At 39.1% G+C, this 27,300-nt stretch overlaps 1 protein-coding gene across 1 annotated transcript in view; it reads left to right on the top strand.

Annotated features, from left to right (window-relative positions):
* The first annotated feature begins 2,466 nt into the window (after window positions 1–2,466).
* Window positions 2,467–27,300, top strand: part of HSD11B1 (hydroxysteroid 11-beta dehydrogenase 1) — a 34,349-nt gene continuing 9,515 nt past the window's right edge. Inside the window, exons 1-4 of the mRNA XM_028530668.2 lie at window positions 2,467–2,745; window positions 3,496–3,626; window positions 4,503–4,614; window positions 4,746–4,931. Of these exons, the coding sequence (XP_028386469.1) occupies window positions 2,658–2,745; window positions 3,496–3,626; window positions 4,503–4,614; window positions 4,746–4,931 (517 nt within the window). The 5' untranslated portion in view covers window positions 2,467–2,657. The remainder of the gene's footprint in view (window positions 2,746–3,495; window positions 3,627–4,502; window positions 4,615–4,745; window positions 4,932–27,300) is intronic.

The raw sequence follows: 27,300 nt of genomic DNA on the forward strand, positions 1-27,300 counted from the left end.
AATGGATTTGATTGTTTCTAACCAGAACACAGAATCCCAGTGATTTCCTTGCTCTGTAAATCAGGCTCCAGAAAGACAGCCATTGTCTTGTTGCTGCAGAACCTCAGAAACACTAACACAGCAAAGGCTCACTGAATACCTATTCTGGAGCAAGGCTAGAGAGAGATGGAGAGATACAAAGATGAAAAAGATATAGTCCATGTCCTCCAGGAGTCTATAAGCAAATGAAACAACAAGGCATGTAAATATAGACATACAAAGAAAGGATCAGTGATAGTACACCATATAGTCAAAATATGGTACTCCTGAGTCTCTGAGACCCTCTTGGGAGCTTGAAAGGTCAAAACTATTTTCATAATCATACCAAGAAAACATTTGACTTTTTTCCCTGTTATATTCTTTCATGAATTTTTCAGACTACAAGATGTGTGAGAATACAAAGCATACAACATGCATGCTTATGTATTCCTGAATTTTAAAAATTCTGTCTTAATTTCTAATATATCAATAGCTAAAATACACATATGCACAATTCTTCAAGATCCTCAATAATTTTTGAGATCATAAAGGGGTCCCAAGACTAAAAATTTTGAGAACTGCTAAGACGGTATACCATTACAGTGTCTTCTTTTCTCCTTAATGCATTTTATTGACTAAAAAGTATTTCATCTAATTCCATGAATATTACTTCTCTCGATGCTTTCCCTGTATCCATGTTTTCTAGCAGGATAACTATTAAGTCATCAAATTATGTGTGTGTGTGTTTTAATGTCTGTGTTTAAATGTCTTTTGAGGCAGCACAGTGTTGGACTTTATTTTTTAATTCAGACAGCAATCAACAATAGCTGATGCACTTGTTTTACATCCTATCACCTTGCTGTTTATCTTACTCATTGTTATTTTTATTTCTTTAAATTGTGTTTTCTGTAGTGCATTTTAAATTTTTTCTTTTTTCGCCAGACAATAAACTTCCCTAGTTTGTCCATCTATTATTTCAGCACCATCATATTCTCAAGAAATTTTTTGTTTCCTGTAATTGTATTATTAATAGTATAGTGTTTAAAAAACAGAACTTAAATTCCCTTCCCTTTAGAGATGAAAATGGAGTCTAGTCTGTCATATACCTTAGTAGCATAAAGTCATCTATAAAATTATGCACATAACTCTTTCATGCAGTTCTGACAGTATGTAATATAATTTTCCACTTACACTTTATTTTTATTTTTTCCTCCGTGGACCTTGAGCTCTGTCTAGCCCTCAACTGTTCTAGATCTCCATTGTTTCCTAGAAGTAAAATTTACAGCTGTGGGCCTGTATTGACAAACTGTTTCATCTCCCTGGGCCTTAAATTATTTTCCCTTACTCTGAAGTGAAAATTCAGTGAGTGTTGCCAGATACTGTACTTGGGGTCATGACTCCATTTGTCTTAATTCTGTGTGAATCCCCAAACTCCCACCCTCAACCCATATTCCCCCTCCAAAACTCATTACCCATTCTTATCATCACATTTGAATGGTTTTCTCAGCTCTCTTAGTAACTAGCAGAATTCTGAATTTGCTTTGTGATCAGGTAAACTTTATTGTTTGGTTAGTTGGCTTTAAGTTGAAAAACATAATAATATATCTTAAATTTGTTCTTGAAGGATTGCCCCTTAATGAATTCGTACTACAGGCATACCAAAGTGGTTATTTCTATATTTCTGTGATAAATTCTAAATTACTAGAGAACTTCTCCTTTACGGTCCTTTTATTGTTACCAGATCAATTTTTAGATGGATATGGGCCTTTCAGCCCAACTTTGCTTTAACGATGCTAGTTGCTTTTTCTCCTGCACCAGATCTCTTCTAGCACCTTCTCCACGATTCTTGTTCCTCTATAGCATTTATAAGGTCCAATTTAATAGCATGGTGCCTCTTTTCCCTTTAGCACTCATTATTTCTGCTTTATTTGCTATTAAAGTAATAAGTGTACATTCCACTGCACTTTCCTGAAGAGTCTTCAACTGGTCTTGGGTTTCCTGCCTTCTAGGTTCAGCTGGTTTGCATTCCTCTTTGATGTTGTAATACAAGTTAATTGAACTTGAGTGTGGGGTTTATAGGCTTGTTTTCTTTTTATTTTCCAAGAAGTACACATATTTTCTTAAGGTTATTTTTCTGTTTTGTGCTAATATTTTTCATTCTTTCTGACTAGGTGGTGGGGCCGAGGGCAAGATCTGGCTTACACACTTGGCTCTTTTTGCTATTAGTCATATTTCCCCAGAAGCCACACGCCCACATTCTCTCTGTTTGTGACGTACACTTTTGTAAGGTTGTTGATTCTTGGTGGAAATGGTTTCAAGAGAAAAATGGGCTCAGGGTACTGATGCGTGGGAATCCAGTCCTGAACAGTCATGAGCTTAGACATCTGTAAGTCTCTTCGTAGTGAAATGGAATAAATATCGTGCATTGTGAAATCTACCACAAAGGCTGCCAGTACAAATGGGATCTCACTTATAGCCAATCACTGCTCTTACAGGAAACTGGCTAGCACTGCCTGAGATTACTCCAGCCGCTCATGCCTGATGTCACAATTCAGAGTCTGCTGCCTGCCTAGGATATTGTCGAAAGTTGTGTAGATCCTCTCTGTCCTACAGGGCTCCTTGTGCCAGATCCTTCCCTGATGGCTCTTATGAAAAACTATCTCCTCCCCATCCTGGGGATCTTCTTGGCCTGCTACTACTATTCTGCAAATGAAGAATTCAGACCAGGTAAGTACCTATTTTGTGTCTAATTTGGAGGAATAGATTTTTACCCTAAAACCATGGTTAGCTGGAGTGTCTGAGGATCATGATGATTTCCTGATCCCCAAAACTGCTGAACGACAAGGGACCCTGAGGTGGGAGAGTATTTCTGTGTCCTCCAGCCACAGGCTACAAGTAATAGCAGTACAGGGAAGGGTAATCATGTGGTCAAGAGAGTACCAAATAGTCCATGTTGTATTTGGCACCCTTAATGAAAAAGCAATTTCAGATTCCCTTCAAAAGTAAGATTAATACTAAAATTGACAACTCGGCCAAATATCCAGGCTCAAAGGACAGACTGATAGTAGGAGGCAAGAAAGTAGTCTGGAGCTGACGACTAAACAGAAGTGAGGGGAAATTCCTGGAATCTCTGTGAGGACATGGTTTGATGGCTTTTGCATTTTATTTCAATTGCGCAAAACTGGCTGAGTTCAGAAACATCTGGAACCCTAGTGTTCTAGCTGAAACTTCTGTCCATAAAGGTTTTTTTAGGAAACAACAGTAGGAAGGCTTGTTTTGAGAAAGCAAGCCAAACCCCCATTTCAGAGCATATTCAAGGAAGACTTGAGCTTTCCTTCACTGATTTATGCAGTTCGAGATAAGTTGACCTGGATTCACAACATTCACTCATTAAGATAAGGTGCCCACACCCAGCACAGGAGGAGGAATTTTGCTGCCATGTTGGGATGCTCCTCACTTCCTTTTGGGGTTTCCCAGAGCTGCTCCAAGGAAAGAAAGTGATTGTGACAGGAGCCAGCAAGGGGATTGGAAAAGAGATAGCCTATCATCTGGCGAAGATGGGAGCCCATGTGATGGTGACAGCAAGGTCAGAAGAAGCTCTAAAGAAGGTGAGTGTTCTGTGCCCCGAAACACATATATACTCACCTGTATTCTTATATATACTTATGTATACACACATGTCAACACACAGAGGCTGGCACATCCATACACAGACACATACACACACAGAAACACACATACACACACTTACAGGCTCACACCCAAATACCCACAATAATACAAATTTCAGTGTTCAGTCCCATGCACATATATATGGACACAAAGTTCTTGGGTTATATATACTCATAGACATGTCTAGGCACACACATATACACACAAGTCACAGATATGTAGTTATGTGCTCAGATACCTAAATTCCTGTGCTTACTGAATAATTCATATTCTTGTACCCATGCAAACTCTCAGATACATGCCCTCTCATATGCTCAGACTCACAAACCCAAGGGTATACAACCATTCACAAACCTAGGGCTACCCACACAGAAAGTAGCATTGTTCAGAAACATTTCTTCACAGAAACTCATAAACACAAATCATGAACTTGAACACCAGCACTGTTATGATTTCTCTGTACATGAAATACTTCCAAAAAGTCCTTCCTACAGAGGACAAAGATTGTGTCAGGTTGCATTTAACAACACACACATGTTCACTACATTTACACTCATACACACAAACCTGCTACCACTTCTTATCAAAACAGAGCTATGAGCAACTTCTTATCTAAATCCCCTTCAGCCCTGGCTGGTGTAGCTCAGCGGATTGAGCTTTGGCCTGTGAACTAAGAGGTCACTAGTTCAGTTCCCAGTCAGAGCACATGCCTGGGCTCTAAAAATAAATAAGTAAATAAATCCCCTTACTTCAGAGTATGCTCCCAAAGGTCTGCAGCCAATACTGACACCAAGATTACTGTGTCCCTGCAGATAATATCCGACTGCCTGGAGTATGGGGCAGCCTCAGCACACTACATTGCTGGCTCCATGGAGAACATGACCTTCGCAGAGCAATTTGTTGCCAAAGCTGGAAAGATCATGGGTGAGGCTGCTTCTCCTCTCTCCTTTTCTGGGCTTGCTCTATGGGAATTTGCTCAGGGACCTTTGGGAAGGGGGAGGGAAGGAAAGGTTTCAACCCCAGATGGTTTCTCTCAACACAGTCATTTCTTGCAGGGGGACTAGACATGCTCATTCTCAACCACATCACCAAAACTCCAGTGAAACTATTTACTGGTGATATCCCCTTCGTGCGCAAAATCATGGAGGTCAACTACCTCAGTTATGTGGTCATGAGTGTGGCTGCCTTACCTATGCTGAAGAAGAGCAACGGAAGCATTGTGGTCGTCTCTTCAATGGCTGGTGAGTGGGGCAGGGACCAATGTGGGAGAAGTGCCAGAGATGATGTTGGGGGCTCTGTAGTAAACATGAATTTTTAAATCAGTTTTCATGCAGAGAAGTAACACAATATAAAGTGGAAGATGAAATGCTTAAGCAAAAGTTGGTTAACAGTTTGCCCATATGTGTGGACAGGCAGATATATGAATAAGAGACTTAGGCATGCAAACTCAATGAGGATCATGCATGCTGAGTAAGAGAGACGCTGTTGAGAATAAGGTGGGTGATACAAGGTAGATGGGCTACAAAATGCCCAGAAGGAATGGAGAAAGAGCAGCAGTTCAGAGTGCCTACCAGAAGCCTGGTGTCTTCTTATCTACAAATGGAAGTCAATGCGACATTGAGAAACTGCTGGAGGTACAGCCTGTCCTGATACTAAGGGAGAAACCTGGTCACAATCAATAAAAAGAATTTTGCTTCCTTCATGACTCAGAGGTGTAGTTAGGTGAAGTTAATTGATCTAAAGGTGGAATTGAAGAGTAAAATATTTTAACATACAGTTGCTTGATCATTGGGTTAAGCTATGGCAAAATAAAATAAGCAAAAATGACCCCACCATATTATTAACAGACCTGAATATATTGGGGTGTACTCCCAAATCTAAACTTGCTACACTAAAAGGCTAATTTGAAAAATGAACTGGGTAGGGAATGTGTGTGTGGAGAGGAATACTCATGGAGAGAACTTGGTGTGATTGAGAGAAGTCCCTGATGTTTTGGGTGGTGCCCCCATCAGAGGTTACCACCAGTAAAGAGCCAGAAAGTTTTTAGCTTTGGAGATTCCTAGACCCATTTCATCATAGGTCTAAGAGAAAAGCTCCACAAATATTTGTTGATTAGTTAGTTAGAAGGATGTGGCCGGAAGGTGCCAACACCAAGATCAATGTCAACTGTCTATTTCATTCTTGGCAATGTAAAAACAAATAACCTAGAGGACTTTATAAGTTCTTAAGTACTTCTTAGAAGTTAGTTATTCCTGTAACTAAAACTGTCCTCTATGTTGCAAAGAGTTCTACTTCCTGGACGGGAAAGGCATGCATAATGGTGGGATAGATAAAAGGGCAGTGAGTCTGTGCTACCAGCCAAACAGAGTAATTGATATGCATCCCTATGTTTCCCAGGCAAAACAGACTCCCCACCCCTCCCCAGACATAGCCTCTCTCTGGCCTGAAAGGAACAGAGAGCTCCCAGACACATCCTGAGTGGGAAGGGTGCTGGACACATCCCCAATTCACCCTAGGGCATTGGCCAAAAACCTCACATCAATCATGGTGTAGGTGGCTTTAAGGATCTTAGTTGATTGAGTAATACATTTACTCTAGGCAAAGGCATGCATCATCTTTGACTATAGAATTTAACTTTCTACATATAACATATACAAAGTGTGACTGTTCTCAAAAGGAACACGAACTACTGTATAAGTCCAAGGGAATGATGAAATTTTGATAATCTCTGTTTTCACACATTTTCTGCACCTGCTAAATGTCACTCTGTAATTTCTGTGGACTCTAGGAGATGGAAATCTAGTCAGACTACTATTCTTCAAGTCTACTGTTTGTACAGTCAAAATAATTCAGTCTGTTTGCTCTAAAGCACATCTGTGAACTTCCAAAGTACAGGCAACTTTGCTTTCTCCCCCTAACTGAAGAATTTCTCTGTTCTCTGCCATATTCTTTCATTAATTCTTTGTCCTTAAAATCTGAATTCCACAAACATGGAATGCTAACCCTCAAATTGAGGTCAGCCAACAAATATTGGAATGGATATTCAATCATTCTCCTCAGGGATTGCGTTAAATTGTTTATTGAATTACAATGATAAGCAATTGTTTTTGTCACCAATGCATTTCTAGGCACTGCATTACATACATGGAAACCCTTTACTTTTAGTATTTTTTAAAGCCTCAGCTACTTCTTTAGCATCAACAGAGACAGTATTGCTGCTTCTATGAACTGCCTTATAGTCCACATTCATCCACCATACAACACCACTTTTGTCACCTACTGATCAAGTTTCTGTGTATATATAACAGTGATTAGTCCCTTCTCCTTCCCCCAGATGCAGGTTTAGATACAAGTTGAGCTACTATAACCAAAACCCACATTTAAAATGGCTTAAATAAGTCAAAATTTATATTTCTCTCATAGAACAACCTAGAGCAAGCAGTCCCAGGATGGTAGTTGTCCCAAGATATTGTTTAGGAGCCTGAGAATCACAGAACCAACATCTCCGATGTGTCCCTTGCCTGTATGTCAAGGTGGCTTATTATGTCAGAATTCCAGCTGGAGAAAATGGAGAAAGAAGGATATGTACAACCTGAAAGTTGTACATTTCTCTTCTGCCACAGCTGGCTACATTTGTGGTCTTTATTCAAAATGGACTTGTGTCTGACTGAAAATCAAGGGTTCTATTTCTATAAAAGACACTGATGTTGATAAACAACTAACAGTCCCCCAAATCACTCATGGCAAGATGCATGTAAGACTAGAAAGCAATGGGCTCCTTAGCCCAGAGCACCAGAGCCAGGAAGAGGCACCTACATAACACCTGACTGTGAAAATCAATAAGGATTCTGTCTGCCAGAAAGAGACAGAGTCTACTAGAGACACAGGTGCCCTCTTAAAGAGCCAATGAATAAAATCTCATCTGAAGCCACTCACCATGGGCTCCAGTGGAGGGAGGGCAGAGATGACTAGAGTTGCATGAGGAAAGACTGGGGATTTTGGTTCTGGGGACAGAGCTAAAGGGATAGACACCAAGACACCTGTACTGAGTCATTCTTCCATACTCCAGGCGCCATCTCATTTGGGGGGAGCACTCTTCTTCATACAGCATCAGCCTGGGAAAAAGCAATAGTTCCATCCTCTGAACTTCTTATACCCCCATCCTGCAAAGCCAGTGCTCTGCTGAGGAGTTGGCTGCTTGACCAGAGTATGGATGTCTGGGCAGACTCAGGGGGTGTCAGTAACTGAGTTGTATGTCTTTGGGGTGACTGCCATTCCCACCACTTTTCTGTGAACCTGACTAGTGCCTCCCCTTATAGTAGATCATCTAGCCCCATCCTTCTGGCTTCCCAGAAGCCCCATCCTCCTGACTCCTGTTGGCCCCACCCTGCTGAGATTTGGGCAGAATTTGGGACTGACTGAGTTGTGTGGCTCTGGAGCAGTGGGGTATGAGGGGAAGCAGCACCCTCCCCAACCTACCTCCAATCCTTATGGACACTTCTCCCAACTCCCAGAAGCCCAGCCCTGCTGAGATCAGACTTCCAGCAAACTCTGGGACAGTCTGAATTGTATAGCTGTAGGATGGAGGAAATGTTTCCCTCACACACCCAACTAGGGTAGAGCCCTCCCTTCATATGGCCAACTCTTGCTATGCTCGGGCCTAATAAACACTACTATCCTCACCCTGATGACTCCCTGAGACCCCTGCCCCACCACAAAGGCATGTGAGCACCCAGCAGTTGCAGCCAGAGTTGGTATATACCTTGGGACATTTGCTGAGTGGCCTCAGACCCAGCACCTCACAGTTTCAACCTGTATTGATCTGGTAAACACCACTCGCCCCTGGTAACTCACTGAGTACCTACCTCATGCAACTCAAGTGCCACCTGAGGCACTTTACTGACTGAGACTAACAGGCAGATGACATTTGGAGGCAGGTAGAGGCAGATCTTGGGGTGCCTTAGGTCTTTTGCTGGAGTGCTTTGTGCCCGGTGCTGGTAAAAGCTGGCCTCGGTTCACAGCTTAGTCCTTCCCATACATACTCACACCCACAAACTGTGGGTAATTTTGGAGCTCTAACTAGGTTGCCCAGAGCCAGTCACAACCATGTTTGACATTTGGCCTGAACCAGAATTCCTCCCAGGAAGCCCCAGAACCAACATACCCAGTTACCAGCTTCAGACAACGTACAGCAGGACCCAGTTAGCTTTGGCAAGTGGCATATTCAAAGGGAGATCTCAGTGGGCATCAGGCCCTTCAGAAGCAAATTCTACTTCATATGGTCAGCACCTGTACAGCAGTTCATACATTGAGGTATGAGTTGATCCTCACAGTCAGCCAGCCTGGGAGTCAACCCCATGTATAAACAAGCCAATAGAAATCAAGACTCAATTACAACAGGAGGGCTCACATACCCACATAAGGAATATTCCTGGAGCACCCAGCTCAGGTGATCATGGAGATTGTATCACTAGGTCCCACAGGACACCTACTGCATAAGGCCACCCTACAAAGACTGAAAGTCATAGCAGATTTACCTAATACATAGAAACAAACAAAAAGAGGCAATCAAAATGAGGAGACAAAAAAATGCCCCAAATGAAAGGAAAAATATCCAGAAAGAGCTGAATGAAATGAAGGCAAGCAATTTGTAAGATACACAGTTAAAAAAAATGATTATAAGAATACTCAAGAAACTCAGTGAGAGTTTCAACAAAGAGATAACAAGCATATAAATAATATAGAAACCGTAAAAAAAATCAGAAGTAAAGAATACAGTATCCAAAATAAAGAATACAATAGAAGGAATAAACAGTAAGTTGGCTGAAGCAGAGAACTGAATCAGCAAATTGAAAGATAGGGTAGCAGAAAACACTCAATCAGAGCAGCAAAAAGAAAAAAAGAATTTTAAAAAACGAAGACAGTTTAAGGAAACTTTGGGTCAGTGTGAAGTATAACAACATATGCATCATAGGGGTACTATGAAGAAGAAGAGAAACAGGAATAAATTGAGAAACTACTTGAAGAAATAACGACTTAAAACTTTCTTAACCCGGTGACAGAAAAAGACACACAAGTCCAGTAAGTACAGAGAATTCCAAACAAGATGAACACAAAGAGGCCCATCACACCAAGACACATCATACTGTATTTTCTCATGTATAATGCGCACCCATGTTTTTGTGCACATTATACATGAGATTATTATACCCATGATATGTAATCATTGTAACCATGTATAATGCACATCCTTATTTTTTCCTAAAAACAACGGGCAAAAGAGTCTGCATTATACACAGCAAAATACAGCAATTAAAATGGCAAAGGTTATGCCCTGGCCAGGTGGATCAGTTGGTTGAAGTGTCATCCCATATACCAAAAAAAATGTGGGTTCTATTTCCAGTCAGGACACATACCTAGGCTGCAGGTTTGATCCCTGGTCAGGGCACATACAGGAGGCAACCAACTGATGTTTCTCTTTCACATCAATGTCTGTCTGTCTGTCTGTCTGTCTCTCTCTCTCTCCCCACCCTCTCTCTGTCATCAATGAACATATCCTTGGTGAGGATTTTAAAAAATTTAAATGGCAGAGGTTAAAGAAAATAGAGGATCTTAAAAACAATAAGAGAAAGACAGTAACTTACACACAAGGTGCTCCTATAAGACTGTCAGCTGATTTCTCAACAGAAACATATCAGGCCAGAAGGGACTGCCATGAAATATTCAAAGTGATGACAAGCAAAGAACTATAGGACTAGTTTACCCAGCAAGGCTATCATTTAAATTTTAAGGAAAAATAAAGAGCTCCCCATCCAAGAAAAAGCTAAAAGAGTTTGTAACCACCAAACTAGTATTATAATAAATGTGAAAGTCTTTTTGAAGAAGAAGGGGGGGGGAGAGGGGGAGGAAAGAGGGGGGAGGAGGAAGAAGAAAAATGGAGAAACAGTTAAAAGACTAAAATGCCAAGAAACACATACCTATCAATAATCACTTTAAATGTAAATGGATTAAATGCTCCAATCTAAACATGCAGGGTATCTGAACAGATAAGAAAACAAGATCTACACATATTTTGTCTCCAAGAGATCAACCTCATCACCAACAAAAGATACACACACGCTAAAATTAAAAGGGCAGAAAAAGATATTTCATGCAAATGGAAAGGGAAAAAAAGCTGGAACAGCAATACTTACATCTAACAAATAGACTTTAAAACCAAGGCTATAGTAAGAGACAAAGAAGGACACTATAAAATGATAAAGGGGACTTCCGGCCAAGATGGAGGCATAGGTAGACATACTGTGCCTCCTCGCACAACCAAAATAAGGAAAATAAAAATTAAAAAAAAAAAAACAATACTGACAGAAAATTGAACTGTATGGAAGTCCGACAACCAAGGAGTTAAAGAAGAAACATTCATCCAGACCAGTAGGAGGGGTAGAGTCAGGAGGCTGGGTGGAGAGGACTCGTGGCAAAGCGGCAAGTAGCAGACCCCAGGAGTGCAAGGCAGCAGCAGGCAGACCCAACAAGGAGGTGGATTGTGGAGGGGTGCAGTGTACAAGGTGGCTGGTGGACCAGGTGGTCCCACATTCATGCGCAGATAAGCCAGGCGAAACTGGGGAGCAAAACAGACCATGTAACCCAGGGTCCCAGCATGGGGAAATAAAGCCTCAAACCACTGATTAAAAATACGAATGGGGGTTGAGCTTCTAGGAGAGACTCCCAGCCTCACAACAGAGTTCGTTAGAGAGACCCACAGGGTCCTAGAAGGTACACAAACCCACCCACATGGGAATCAGCACCAGAAGGGCCCAGTTTGCTTTGAGGAAGCAGCCAAAGGGACTGAAATCTGGCAGAGAGTGGAGCAAGTGCCATTGTTCCCTCTCGGACCCTTCCCCCACATACTGCGTCACAACCCAGCAACTGGGTTGCCCCACCCAGGTGAATACCTACTTAAGGCTCCGCCCCTCACCATGTAACAGGCATGTCAAGACAAAAAAAAAAAAGGCCCAAACAAAAGAACAGATCAACGCTCCAGAAATAATACAACTGAGTGATGAAGAGATAGCCAACCTATCAGATGCACAGTTCAAAGCACTGGTGATCAGGATGCTCACAGAATTGGTTGAATTTGGTCACATATTAGATGAAAAAATGAAGGCTACGCTAAGTGAAATAAAGGAATATGTACAGGAAACCAATAGTGATGGGAAGGAAACTGGGACTCAAATCAGCAGTGTGGACCAGAAAGAAGAAACAACCAAACAGAAAAGAAGGAAAAAACAAGAATTCAAAAAAAATGAGGAGAGGCTTAGGAATCTCCAGGACATCTCTAAACGTTCCAACATCCAAATTATAGGGGTACCAGAAGGAGAAGAGGAAGAGCAACAAGTAGAAAAGTTATTTGAACAAATAATAAAGGAGAACTTCCCCAATCTGGCAAAGGATATAGACTTCCAGAAAGTTCAGGAAGCTCAGAGAGTCCCAAAGAAGTTGGATCAAAGGAGGAACACACCAAGGCACATCATAATTACATTACCCAAGATTAAAATGAAGGGGAGAATCCTAGAAGCCGCAAGAGAAAAAGAGGCAGTTACCTACAAAGGAGCTCTCATCAGACTGTCAGCTGATTTCTCAAAAGAGACCTTACAGGCAAGAAAGGGCTGGAAAGAAGTATTCCAAGTCATTAAAGGCAAAGACCTACATCGAAGATTGCTCTATCCAGCAAAGCTTTCATTTAGAATGGAAGGGCAGATAAAGTGCTTCTCAGATAAGGTCAAGTTAAAGGAGTTCATCACCAAGCCCTTATTATATGAAATGTTACAGGGACTTACCTAAGAAAAACGAGATAAAAAAACGTGTACAGTAAAATGACAGCAAACTCACAATTATTAACAACCAGACCTAAAACAAAAACAAAAACAAACTAAACAAACAACTAGAACAGGAACAGAACCACAGAAATGGAGAACACATGAAGGGTTAGCAACAGGGTAGTGGCAGGAGGATAGAGGGGGGAAAGGTACAGAGAATAAGTAGCATATGGTAGGTAGAAAATAGACAGGGGGAAGGTAAGAATAGTATGGGAAATGTAGAAGCTAAATAACTTACAAGTATGACCCATGGACATGAACTAAAGGGGGTGAATGTGGGTGGAAGGGGGTGTGCAGGGTGGAGGGGAGTGAAGGGGAAAATGGGACAACTGTAATAGCATAATCAATAAACTATATTGAAAAAATGATAAAGGGAACAACCCAACAAGAGGATATAACCCTAGTAAACATTTATACACCCATAACCACAATGTAAAACAGTATGGAATTTTCTCAGAAAACTAAAAATGGGTCTGCCTTTTGGCCCAGCAATTCCATTGCTAGGATTATATCCTAAGAACCCTGAAACACCAATTCAAAAGAACCTATGCACCCCAATGTTCATAGCAGCACAATTTATAATAGCCAAGTGCTGGAAGCAACCCAGGTGCCCATCAGTAAATGAATGGATCAAAACACTGTGGTACATTTACGTGATGGAATACCACTCAGCAGAAAGAAAGAAGGAGCTCCTACCCTTTGCGACAGCATGGATGGAACTGGAAAGCATCATCCTAAGTGAAATAAGCCAGGGAGTGAAAGACAAATACCATATGATCTCACCTTTAACAGGAGTCTAATCAACAAAACAAACAAACAAGCAAAATATAACCAGACACTGACATTGAGAACAGGCTGACAATGACCAGAGGTGAGAGGGGAGGGAATTTCAGGGGAAGAGGGGTTTGAAAGAACTAGTATAAAGGACACATAGACAATAACAAGGGGGGGCGTGGAGATGGGAGGAAGGTGGGGAGGGCTGGGGGGGTGGGCTGGGATGGGGGTAAAGGGCAGAAAACTATACTTGAACAACAATTAAAATTTAAAAATAAAATAAAAATAGAAACATTTACACACCCAACATAGGAGCCCCTAAATATGTAAAGCAATTCTTGATGGACATAAAGGGAAAGATTAACAGAAATAGAGTAGTAGTCAGGGATTTTAACACCCCATTGACATCAATGGATAGATCTTCCAAACAGAAAATCAACAAGGAGACAGCAGCCTAGATAAACTAAATCAAATGGATTTAATTGACATTTTCAGAGCATTTCATCCCAAAGCAACAGAATATACATACTTTTCAAGTGCACATAGAATGTTTTCTAGGATAAAACACATGTTAGGACACTAAACAAGTCTCAATAAATTTAAGATTGAAACCAGATCAAGTATCTTCTCTGACCGCAATGCCATGAAATTAGAAATAAACACAAGAAGAAAACTGGAAAATATACAAAGACGTGGAAACTAAATAACATGTTACTAAACGATAAATGGGTCAACAATGAGATCAAGGAAGAAATCAAAAGATACCTTGAAACAAACGAAAATGAGAACAGAACAACCCAAAATCTTTGGGACACAGGGAAAGCAGTCCTAGAGAAAAATTCATAGCATTACAGGCCTATCTCAAGAAACAAGAAAAAGCTAATATAAGCAATCTAACTTTACACTTAAAGGAATTGAAAAAGAACAACAAACAAATCCCAAAGTGAGAAGAAAGGAAACAATAAAAATTAGACCAGAAATAAAAGAAATAGAGTCTTAAAAAATAATACAAAAGATCAATGAATCTAAGAGCTGGTTCTTTGGAAAGATAAACAAGATTGACAAACCTTTATCAGACTCATCAAGAAAAAGAAGAAGAAGCACCCAAATAATTAAAATCAGAAATGAAAGAGGAGAAATAACAACTGTCACCAAAGAAATACAAAGGGTTGTAAGAAAACATTATAAACAACTATATGCCAACAAATTGGACACCCTGAATGAAATGGAAAAACTCCTAGAAACATACAATCTTCCAAAACTAAATCAGGAAGAATCAAAGAATTTGAATAGATAGATTACACTTAGTGAAACTGAAGCAGTAATCAAAAATCTCCCCACAAAAAACAAACAAACAAAAAAAAACCTGGACTGAATGGGTTCACGTGTGAATTTTACCATACATTCTGAAAAGAATGAATACCTCTCCTTCTCAAACTACTTCAGAAAATTAAAGAGAAAGGAAGACCCTCAGGCTCATTTTATGAGGCCAGCATAATTCCAAAACCAGATGAAGACACTACAATAAAATAAAAGTATAGGTCAACATCCCTGATAAACTTAGATGCTAAGATCCTCAACAAAATATTAGCAAACCATGTACAGCAATACATAGAAAAGATCATACACCATGGTCAAGTGAGATTTATTACAGGACTACAAGGTTGGTACAGCCTTCACAAATCAATAAATGTGATACACCACATAAACAAAATGGGATAAAAACCACATGATCATATCAATAGATGTAGAATAGGCATTTAATAGAATCCAGTGCTCATTTATGACAAAAATCTCTTGGAAAAGTGGGAATAGAAAGAACATACCTAAATGTAATAAATGCCATATATGACTAACCCAGTACCAGCATCATACTCAACAGGCAAAAACTACAAGCAATCCCCTTATGATCAGGAACAAGACAGGGATGTCTGCTTTCACCTCTCTTATTCAACATAGTCCTGGAAGTCCAAGCTATAGCAATCAGACAAGAAGAAGAAATAAAAGGCATCCAAATTGGAAAAGAAGAAGAAAAGCTGTCTTTATTTGCAGATGATATGGCACTGTACATAGAGAACTCTAAAGATTCCACCAAGAAACTACTAGAACTGATAAATAAACTCAGCAAAGTAGCAGGGTACAAAATTAATATCCACAAATCAGTTGCATTCTATATGCCAATAATGAACTATCAGAAAGGGAAATTAAGAAAACAATACCATTCATAATTGATTCAAAAAGAATAAAATACCTAGGAATAAACCTAACCAAGGATATAAAAGACCTGTACTCAGAAAATTATGAGGCACTGAAGAAAGAAAATGAAGAAGATACAAATAAGTGGAAGCACATACCATGTGCATGGATAGGAAAAGTTAACATCATTAAAATGTCAATACTATCCAAAGAAATCTATAGATTCAATGTAATTCCTATCAAGATACCAATGTCATATTTCACAGAACTAGAACAAATATTTCAAAAATTTATATGGAACTACCAAAGGTTCCAAGTAGCAACAGCAATCTTAAGAAAGAACAAAGTTGGAGGAATTATGCTACCTAATAAACTACTACAAGACCATAGTAATTAAAACAGCTTGGTACTGGCATAAAAAGAGCCATACAGATCAATGAAACAGAACAGAAAACCTAGAAATAAACCCATGCCTTCATGGTTAATTAGTATTTGACAAAGGAGGCAAGAGCATACAATAGAGTAAAGATAACCTATTCAAAAAATAGTATTGGGAAAATCAGACGGTACATGAAAAAATGAAACTAGACCGTCTCTTTACATTGTACACACACACACGAAAACTCAAAATAAATTAAGGAACTTTTAGACTCAAAACCACAAAAATCCCAAAAGAAAACATAGGCAGTAAAATCTCAGACATTTCTCATAGCAATACTTTTTCTGACAGATCACTTGAGGCAAAGGAAACAAAAATAAATAAATAAACAAATGGGACGACATCAAACTAAAAAGGTTTTGCACAGCAAAGGAAAACCATTGACAAAATGAAAAGACAACCCCTGAATGGGGTCAATGATACATCTGATAAGGGGTTAATATCCAAAATTTATAAAGACTTAAAAAAACTCAACACCAAAAAAATAAAACAAACAATCCAATTTTACAAAATGGGCAAAGGACCTGAATAGACACTTCTCCAAAGAGAACATACAGTTGGCCAATAGACATATGAAAAGATTTTCAATGTCACTAATCATCAGAGAGATACAAATTAAAACCACAATGAGATATCACCTCAAACCCATCAGCATGGCTATCATCAATAAATCCACAAATACCAAGTGCTGGCGAGGATGTGGAAAGGGGAACCCTCATGCTCTGTTGGTGGGAATGCAGACTGGTGCAGCCACTGTGGAAAGCAGTATGAAATTACTTTAAAAAATTTAAAATGGAACTGCCTTATGACCCAGTGATTCCACTTCTGGGAATAAATCCAAAAAAATCCAAAACTCTAATTTGAAAGACTGTCTGTACCCCTGTGTTCATTGTAACATTATTTATAATAACCAAGGTTTGGAAACAGCCTAAATGCCCATGAGTAGATGAGTGGATAAAAAAGCTGTGGTACATTTACACAGTGGAATACTACTATGCCATAATAAGAAGAAAGTCTTACCCTTTGCGACAGCTTGGATGGACATGGAAAGTATTATGCTAAGTGAAATAAGCCAGTCAGAGAAAGATAAGTACCATGTGATTTCACTTATATGTGGGTTCTAATGAACAAAATAAACTAACACAATAGAAACAGAATCATAGATACAGAGTACAGACGGACAACTGTCAGAGTGGGGGGTAAGAAGGGTTGGGGTGCTAGGTGAAAAACCTGAAGGGATTAAGGCAAGGAAAAGAAACTCAAATGCAGACAACACCCTGGTGATCACCAGAGGGAAAGGGGAGTAGGGGGAGGTAGAAGAGCGTAAAGGAGGAAAAATGGTGGTGAAGGGGACTTGGGGTGTTGTACACACAATACGATATACAGATGATGTATTATAAAATTGTATACCTGAAATCTATATACTGCTATTAACCAATGTCATCCCAATAAACTTAATTCAATTTTTTTTAAAGTTTAGAAGGCAATATTCCCTTCAGGCCACCCCACATGTGTACCCCACACAATTCATACACACCCAAGGCCCCATCCCCTTCTGTCAGGGGGTGGCACAGGGGACAGTGGGGTAGGTGAAATAATGGGAATAGAATGCCTCCATGGCACTTGTGAAACAAACTGAGACAGAGATATTAATACAGTACTCCAAATCAACTGGGGAAAAAATCACTGGGTTGGGGAGAGAATGGTTGGAAACATTTAGATAAATTTTATCTGTCATTAGTCAAAATGGGTCTTCATGACATAGCTTCCATTTTAGAAAAGTAAAGGTCATTCCATTGTTGTTCCCCTTGGCTCTGTGAACCCCATAACTATGGCACATCACAGCAGTTACACACGCGACAGCTAGAACCCATGCTTCTCTATGCCTCCTTTACTCCCTCCCTTTCAGGAAAACCACGGACCAACCTTGTCATGCCTGCCCCTTTCTCCTCTCAGGTTCCGTTTAACCTCACCCTGGCAAATCCTTCATAAGACAATGCTTTTGTGGGAAAACTCAGGCCACTGTACGAAGTCACTTGTTGGACCTTAACCTGATTGTCAGCTAAGAGCTGCCTGTGTGGTCTAAACCTATTTTAAAAATTCAACATTACAAAGACAAAAAAAAGAAAACATATTTCTCACCTACGCATATCCACTAAGAGGATTTAGAATGCCCATAATGACGTTCTGATGTTTTGCATAAAGACAAGAATATACAGATATCAATTTCATGCCTGCCTTCAGCTCTGGCCTACCGCTTTTTCCTAAAAGGTAGACCAATGAATGTCTCAATGTATGGATATGCACTGGGTTCAGTGGGGGTGGGGAGGAAGATGAAGGTCTAGGACAAAAAGAAGCCTAGAAACTAGAGTAAAAAGTGGATGGTTTAGTTCTCATTAAGTTGTTCTAGTTTTTCTAAGAAAAGATGAAACTTGCCCTTACATACAAGTACCTAAGAAATAGTTTTCAGAAACCACAATTTCCAAGGTGAGTGGAAGTGTTTATACTATGAACGTAGGTATTTACAAGGAGGGCGAGGGTGCTGCTGCAGGTTTAGCCTATTTGGAGGAGAATGGAGAGAAATATGGGGAGATGAAGTACGTGTGTACAGATATGTCATGCATAGGGCATGGATAAAGACCAAAAAGGAGATCAGAGTAAGAATCAATAAACTAGACGTAAAAAATCCATTAATTGCCTAAATTCAAGAGACTATGTTTAGGTAGAAACTGAAGGATTCAGAGACCCTCCTGGACTCATCTTCAAATTCAGTTTTTATCTGACCACCCCCACACCACTGCCCCAACAGGGATGAGAGGAGATTTCACTGATGAAGACAGTGACAGTCTAATGCAGGTTGAGAATCAAAAAAAAAAAAAAAAATGCTACCTATGACAACCGTTGCTCCCCATTTCCCCCTTGAAAGGCTGGATAGAGTTTAAATTAAGTAGTCACCACTACTTAACCCTGTTACCATTTGTTTCAACCAAGTATACTTCCTGATGAAAATAGCAAGGTTCTGCCATCATTCACCTAGCCATGTGTACTCACCAAGGAATTATGGGAAGGCTTACAACAAATACACTCTAACTGAAATATACAAACAGAAAAGAAGTTCCTAAGAAAAGAAGAATATAAAAGTGCCAAAATTAGACTCAACACAGATGCTGTGCTTAAGTTTCAAATTAGGCTCTTGAATTTCTTAAAGACAAAGAACTGGGTCAGTATATACATGATTATATTCAAAGGAAGCACGACAGAAACCAAATAATTTCTTAAATAAATTTCTCATAAAACATTTTAAGTTGAAGGCACAATGTAATTGAAAGAACAATGCCACAATGACTTTTTTAAATGTTTCTATGATTATAAAAGCCATACGCACACAATGAAATTTGAAAAATGAAATTAAAATTAACCATAATCATACCAATATTTTGAATAATTTTCTTCCAGGTAGATACATATACCAATATAGATGCAAATATAGTACAATTTATCTTTATCCTGCCAGATATTTAGGTTACTTTCTTTCTTTTTTTTTTAAGGAGCTGATGTTTTATTTTATTTTTTTAATTTAATCTTGACTGTATTTTTTTCCATTACCATTTAGTCCCCGTATACTCCTCTTCCCCTGCAATCACCACACTCCTGTCCATGTCCATGAGTCTTTTCTCCTTTTTGCTCAATCCCTGCACTCCCTACTTCCCCCACCTTAGCTGTTGTCCTGCTCTCATCTACAAGTCTGTCCCTATTTTTATTTAAGTTACTTGCAATGTTTTGCAATTTTAAAAACTCTACAATAAATGTTCTTGTTCATACATCTATGACTAAGTTAATGATTATTTCCTTCACAAACTCTTAGCACTAGATTTACTGGGTGAAATGATGGGAATGTTTTAAAAGCTATTGGAATACATTTCCAAATTGCTTTAGACAAAATGAAAAATAAAGGACTTGATTTTTAAAATACACAAAATATTCAACGTAAATGAATACTGTGAGCATCATGTCCCATTCCCACCCTGAGTGTACATATAAGTGCTCATCTCACACCTACTTTGCAGAGTTAACAAAGTTTTCAGCAACTGACAATTTTATAGGTGAAAGTTAAAGGTATTTAGTACAGTCATCCCTCAGTGTCAGCAAGGAATTAGCTCCAAGACACCATCACCATCATCCCAGGATGGCAAAACACATGGACACTCAATCCCTTCTACTAAATGGCATAGGGTGATAGTGGGGGGAGGTAGGAGGGAGATATGAGGGGACTAAATGGTGATGGGAAAATAATTAATTAATTAACTAATTAATTAATTAATTAAAATAAATGGTGTAGTATTTGCAAATAACCTACGTATATCCCCCTGTGTACTTTTGTGAAAAGCTATGGTCACAGTGACTTCATCTTGTACTCTGGAATCAATATTGTTGGACAAACAAATTGCACTGACCTTGCTGACTTGCCCAAAAAAAGCAAGTTATTTGTTGAGAAAGAAACTTTCTAAGGCTGTACAAAATAGCTGTGCTTTTTAAGGACTATACAAAAAAAATGTTTCTTTCCCAGTAATAGATAGAGATGTTCATGAGAAACCAATGACTTGTAAAAGGTAAATTCCCCTTCAAACATAATTCTTGGTAATCAGCTAATGTAACCTGAATGCTGATCTCCGGACAAGACACTTTTCTGGTTGCATCCAGAATCTGTGTTTCTGAATCGTAATTCAAACACCCAAATAAATATTTTTCTTGTCTGTCAGCCTTACTTTTTCTCCCAGTAAACACATTAAATCATCTCTAGATTAGTTGTAGTACTTAATATAATGTAAAAGCTGTAAATAGTTGTTATACTATATTGTTTAGGGAACAATAACACAAAAAAGTTCCATACCTGTTCAACACAGATGCACCATCGTAGGCCTAACTACATAGTACACATCCCCAACACAGCTTTGTGTTCAGATATTTTTAATCTGCTGTTGGTTGAATCCATTGATGAGGAACCCACAAATATGGAAGGAATTATGTAGTTATCATGTGAATTTGTTTCCTTGTGAGGTGGAATTTGAGGTCCCTGTCCCCTTGAGAGCAGTGGCATTTCATCATACTGGTTACCATCATATTCTTATTTTCTATAATGGCACTAGGCAGGTAGTGGATACTTAATGAAAGTTGAGTAATTAATGAATGAATTTCATTGTCATGTGTTTATAGGCAATTTATATTTCTATTATGTGAACAATTTTTATATATCCTTGCCCATTGAGATGTTTGCAAAACTTCCTAACAATAAATATAGCTAATTGATTTCATATGCAGCTTCTTGTTGTAAACTTTGACAAGGTATATCATTAAAAACAACTAAACATAAAGTTAAGACAATAAAAAGTGAATTTGACATAGTGTGAATATATAGCTTTATATAGTTGAACTTGACCCAAGGAGGACTCCTGTCGAGATAAGTATTGATTTCGATGAGAAGTCCACTTAAGGTAGCACAAGATGAGAAGTGGCTGGGAAGAGAGCATAACTTTATATCTGAGAAACTTATTCTACAGATAAACTTGCACAAGTGTTCTCCAAATATATTCAGTCACTTCTTCAAAAAAATATCAATTGAGGGCACACTCTGAGCCAGGCCCTATGCCAGGTGCCAGGGCTATGGCAGTGAGCAAAATGGCCAGGTCAGGTGCTCGTCATCATGGAGCCCACATCCAGCATCAGCCAATTGGTAGAGCATTGCTTAGAGGCATTAAAAGAAAACAAAACTGAAAGCAACCTGAATATCCACCACTAGCAACTAGTTCTTAAATTGTAGTGAAATAATATGTAAATGTTTACACATAGTGACCGTAAAAAGCATATGTTCAAAAGAAAAATAATTTAGAGAACAGTGTATATTAATATAGCATGAGCTCAACTGTGTTTAAAGAAAGGGGCTTTTACTTTTCATTTTATACACTTGGAACTGTTTATTGTACAGCAAGCTTGGTGTAAATGTTATTAGAATAAAAAGAAAAGTAGGTGATAGGTCTGTACATAGTACCCCCAAAAAACCAAAAATATTTCTCCTCTGTCTGACTTCAGGAGGACAGAACTTGTGCTCAACCTCATAAGTAAACAAATTCAAATGACTAAAACAACTGAACTACCAAAATTAAACAACTAAATACTATGGTGGGGGTTGTTTTTTGTTGTTGTTATTGTATTTGGTTTCTTGGTTTGCCTACAAAATTGTTAATTGTTTAAAACTTTGTTAACTCCACAAAGTACCATATTTTGCCATGTATAATGTGCACTTTTTTGCCCAAATTTTGGGTGGAAAAATAAAAATGTGCATTAAATATGGGTATAATGATTACATAACATGGGTATAATCATGAGCATAATAATCCTGTGTATAATGTGCATAAAAATGTGGGTGTGCATTATACCCAGTAAAATATGGTAGATGTGAAATAGACACTCATATACTCTTGATAGGAAAGGGTATGGTGCTTTTATTTATTTTAACTGATTTTCACAATTGATTTCTAAAAGTCTAGTCCTCCATTTTTCATTTTGTCTACAGCAATTTGGCAATATGTAACAATAGTCTTAAAAAGTGTTTCCATCATTTCATCCAGCAAATTTAATGCTAAAAACCTATTAAGGAATACTCATCAATCAAGTCACAGATATAAAAACCAAGAATACACAAAAGCATTTATGATGGGATTTTTTTTTCGGTGTGGCTATGAACCTATAAGCAAAGCTACCAATGCTGAAAATAGCTGACATATGCCTGAACTCAGGCATTATAGTCAACTGGAAGTCAGAATCCAACAGATGTCTGGTATAGTTGATTTAACTATATAAGTTTTCAATTATTTAATGTTTTTCCATGAAGTTTTCTGGCTCAGAAATGCCTATGTAATACATATATATAATAAACCCTTTATTTCTAGCTTTAGAAAATTAGTCTAGCCCTGTTCTCTGAGTAAATGTTGAACAATATTTAATTGAAGATTATTTTGAAGGGGTGCCAAATCACTGGCCTATATTGGGCACACATCTGTCTTAGTCCATCCTTGGGAAGACAGCTGACCTGATGGGAACTGGAGTAGAGAAACCACCAGGAAATAAGGCCACCCCAGGATCTCCCCGAGAGAGCATGGTTCTGCCACACCTGCTTCTCTCAGTGCATCTGCTCCTCTTTCTTTCTTAAAGCCTCTGATTCACTTGGTACCTAGTTCAGCCTCACTGCCACCATCCCTTTTGCAGCATAATAAGCCTCAGTACACTTCTGACTTCTGCCCCATTGCCAAGACTCTTGGTGCCCAAATCGCCCAACTCCAAATTCCTTCCAAAGAAGATGTATCAAAGTGGCTCAGCTGAGTTTTGCAAGTGGCTCAGCTGAATTTTGCAACTCCCATAAGTCATTCAGCCTAGAGAGGGACAATCATTGACTCAGATCTAACCAGAAAGGTCACAGGGAGGGCTGAGTTAGGCTACAAGCAGGGGAGACAGTGGTAGACATGTCTGAGTCTCTTGTACACCCTTTGGATAATCTTCTTTAAATATTGCCCTGTCAACACAGGTTGTCAGTCTCGAACAGAATGGGACAGCTCTGTGTCAGGGAGCAGCCATGGCAGCCTGACTTGCGATATCAAGACTGAGATGAGATGAGAAGGGTAGACAGACAAGGGACAGCAATGGTAGCTTGATTTATACCAAGAACCTGGTTCTCACCAGACCAACGAGGGTGTCAAATAATAGAAGCAATGAAGGCATCTGCATTGGGGCAGCTCAACATGGAGTGAAGAGGGCATCCTTGTGGCCTGGCATGAGGTGTCAGTGCCCAGTAGGGATGAGGAGGTGCCCACACAGAGAGCACAGAAGCAACTGAATAATAATCATATACAGGGGTCGTTAATCAAATAAATAATATATGTTCAGGTTGAGGTTCTCACTGTCAGTGTTACAAATATGAAATGGAAAAAAATTAGAATGAACCCTGTCATCCTGCAAAAAAATACATAGCCTGGATCAAACCATGAGGAAACAGCAGAGAAAAATCAAAACTGAGGGACATTTATCAGTAGTGTGCTGGTAAATGTTTAACAACTAGCTCTCCAGAGGGAGACAATCAAAAAATTTTACATGTAGCATTTCCAAGGTACAAAGAATCTCAGGATGGCCATTTCAACATGACTTCAACATGCCTACCAATTTCTTGGAAACTGAGCAATCAGCTCTCGTAATCCACTATGATTCAGCACTAGCATATCACCTTGTGCAAAAGTATTTGCAATACTCAACAGTGTCAAGGTCATGAAAGTCAAAGAAATACTAGGGAATGTTCCAGCTTAAAAGAAGCTGAAGAGTGATGACAACTAAATGCAGCTTGTGATCCTCAGTCGGATCCTTTGCTATATAGGACATTATGGATATTAAGGTTATTATAAGGACAAGTGGCAAAACTTGAATGGGGTCTGTGGACCAGATACATCAGTGTTAATGTAATAGGTTGAATGGTGGCCCTTAAGAAGGCATGTCTATATCTTAGGTCCCTAAACCTATGTACATGACCTTGTTGCAGAATCACCTCCCACAATTCAAGTTCATGCGCCCACTCCTCCAATGTTTTGGATGTCCCAAACATTGAGACATCTGTGCTTGGAAGTGAAGAAATGTTTATTTGATTTGGCCAAAGCAAGATCTCTGAAGCATGTCTCTCTCAAAAAGCAAAAGTAATAAGCTTTTATGCAACTAGGGACTATGGCAGAGAGTGTTTCAGGGAACTAAGAGAGAAATCTGTGTTCCTTAAGTCATAGATGATGCTTTCATCCATCAGACATTGGCAGCTGCTAACAGCTACCTTGAAGATATTCTTTTCTTTAACAAAAGAAACTCGTAAGTTCTCTTCACAACCCTGAAGTTATCTCCTGCTTCATGAAGAGATCCCACATCAGCAGCTTATGACTATGTGCATGCAAACAAAAGTAACTGAGCAGAGAGAATGGTTAACATGTGAACAAGGGCCTAATTAAGAATTAAATTATTTAATTCTAGCTGCCAAAAATAGTAGGGGCACTAAAATCACAAGGGAAATGCAAATCAAAACTATAAACCCTGGCAGGGTGGCTTGGTTGGAACATGGTCCTGTGTACCAAAAGGATGCAGGTTCAATCCCTGGGTAGGGTACATACCTAGGTTGTGGGTTCAATCCCCAGTCGGGGGGCATAAGGGAGGCAACCAATCAATGCTTCTCTCTCACATTGATGTTTTTCTCAAAATTAATGAGCATATCCTCGGGTGAGGATTTAAAAAACCTAGAAGATATTTTTTAGAATGGCTATTACCAAAGAGACAAATAATAACAAGTGTTGGAGAGGCTGTGGAGAAAAAGGAACCCTTATTCATGGCCCGTGTGAATGCAAACCAGCACAGCCACTATGGAAAACAGTATGGAGGTTCCTCAAAAAATTATGACTAGAGTTACCGTATGACCCAGCAATCCCTCTTCTGGATATCTACCTGAAAATTTTGAAAACATTTATTGGCAAAGATATATGCACCCACCCCTATGTTTATTGCAGCATTATTCACAATGGCCAAGACATGGAAACAACCAAAGTGTCTGGATAACTGGATGAAGAACATGTGGTACATATATACAATGAAATACTACTCACCGGTCAGTAAAGATAAAATATTGCCATTTGCAACAACTGAATGGATCATGAAAATATCATGCTAAAAGAAACAAGTCAGACCAAAAAAAAAACCAAAAACCATATGATTTCATTCATATGTGTGATATAAAACTGAAAGCAACAAATGAACAATAAGACAAACAAAGAAAAACTCACAGACATAGACAATAGTATGCTGGTTAACAGATGGAAGGGAGAATACTAAAAGGTAAAGGGGGTTAAATATATGGTGACAAAAGTAGATTTGACTCTGGGTGGTGGGCATACAATGCAATATATAGACAATGTCATAGAACTGTGCACTTTAAACCTATATAATTTTATTAACCTATGTCACCCCAATAAATTTAATAAAGAGAAAATGACAAGGGACTCAGCTACAACCTTATTGGGAGACAGGGTCTTCACAGGTATAACTAAGGATATTGTGATGAGAGCACCCAGAATTATTGGATGGGCCCTAAATCCAGTGACAAGTGTCCTTATAAGAGACAGAAGAAAAGACAGAGACAGAAGAAGAGAGGAGAAGGCCATGTAAAGATACAGATAGCAGCCTTGACTGGTGTGGCTCAGTGGACTGAGCACCATGATCCAAACTGAAAGGCTGTTGGTTTGATTCCTAGTCAGGGCACATGGCTCAGTTGTGGGCCAGTTGGGGGCATGTGAGGGGTGACCAATTGATGTATCTCCCACACATCAATGTGTCTCTCCCTTTCTCTCTCCGTTCTCCTCTCCCTCTAACTAAATAAATAAAAATCTTTTATAAAACATTTTAAAAATATACAGATACATGCAAAAAAATGAAATTGGACCACTTCCTTACATTATATTCAAAAATAAACTCTAAAGGGTTAAAGACTTAAATGTTAGACTTGACACTATAAAACTCCTAAAAGAAAACATAGGCAGTAAACACTTTGATATTGCCTTTATCAATATCTTTTTGGATATATCTCCTCGAACAAGAGAAACAAAAGAAAAAATAAACATCGAACTAAAAAGTTTTTGCCCTGGCTGGTGTGGCTCAGTGGATTGAGTGCTGCCCTGCATACTGAAAGTTTGCAGGTCCGATTCCCACTCAGGGCACAGGCCCGGATTGCGGGCCAGGTCCCCATTTGGGGACACACAAGAGGCGACCGATTGGTGTTTCTCTTGCACATCAATGTTTATCTCCCTCTCCTTCTCCCTCCATTTCCCACTCTCCAAAAATAAATAAAAATAAAATCTTTTTAAAAATAAATAAATAAAAAGTTTTTGCACAGCAAAGGAAATCGAAAACAAAATGAAGAGACAACCTACTGAATGGGAGAAAATATTTGCAAATGATATATCCAATAAGGGATTAATATCTACACTATATAAAGAACTCATACAACTTAAAAGCAAAAAGCAAATAATTCGATTTAAAAATTGGGCAGAGGGCCTGAACAGATGTTTCTCCAACAGACAGGAAATATGTTCAACATCACTGGGCATCAGGGAAATGCATATTAAAACCACAATGAAATACCATCTCATGCCTGTCACATCCGCGATCATCAATAAATCAACAAAACAACAAGTGTTAGCAAGGATGTGGTGAAAAGGAAAACCTTGTGCACGGTTGGTGGGGTTGCAAATTTAGCCACTG

This window comes from Phyllostomus discolor, chromosome 14, assembly GCF_004126475.2.
Source record: "Phyllostomus discolor isolate MPI-MPIP mPhyDis1 chromosome 14, mPhyDis1.pri.v3, whole genome shotgun sequence".
NCBI lineage: Eukaryota > Metazoa > Chordata > Mammalia > Chiroptera > Phyllostomidae > Phyllostomus > Phyllostomus discolor.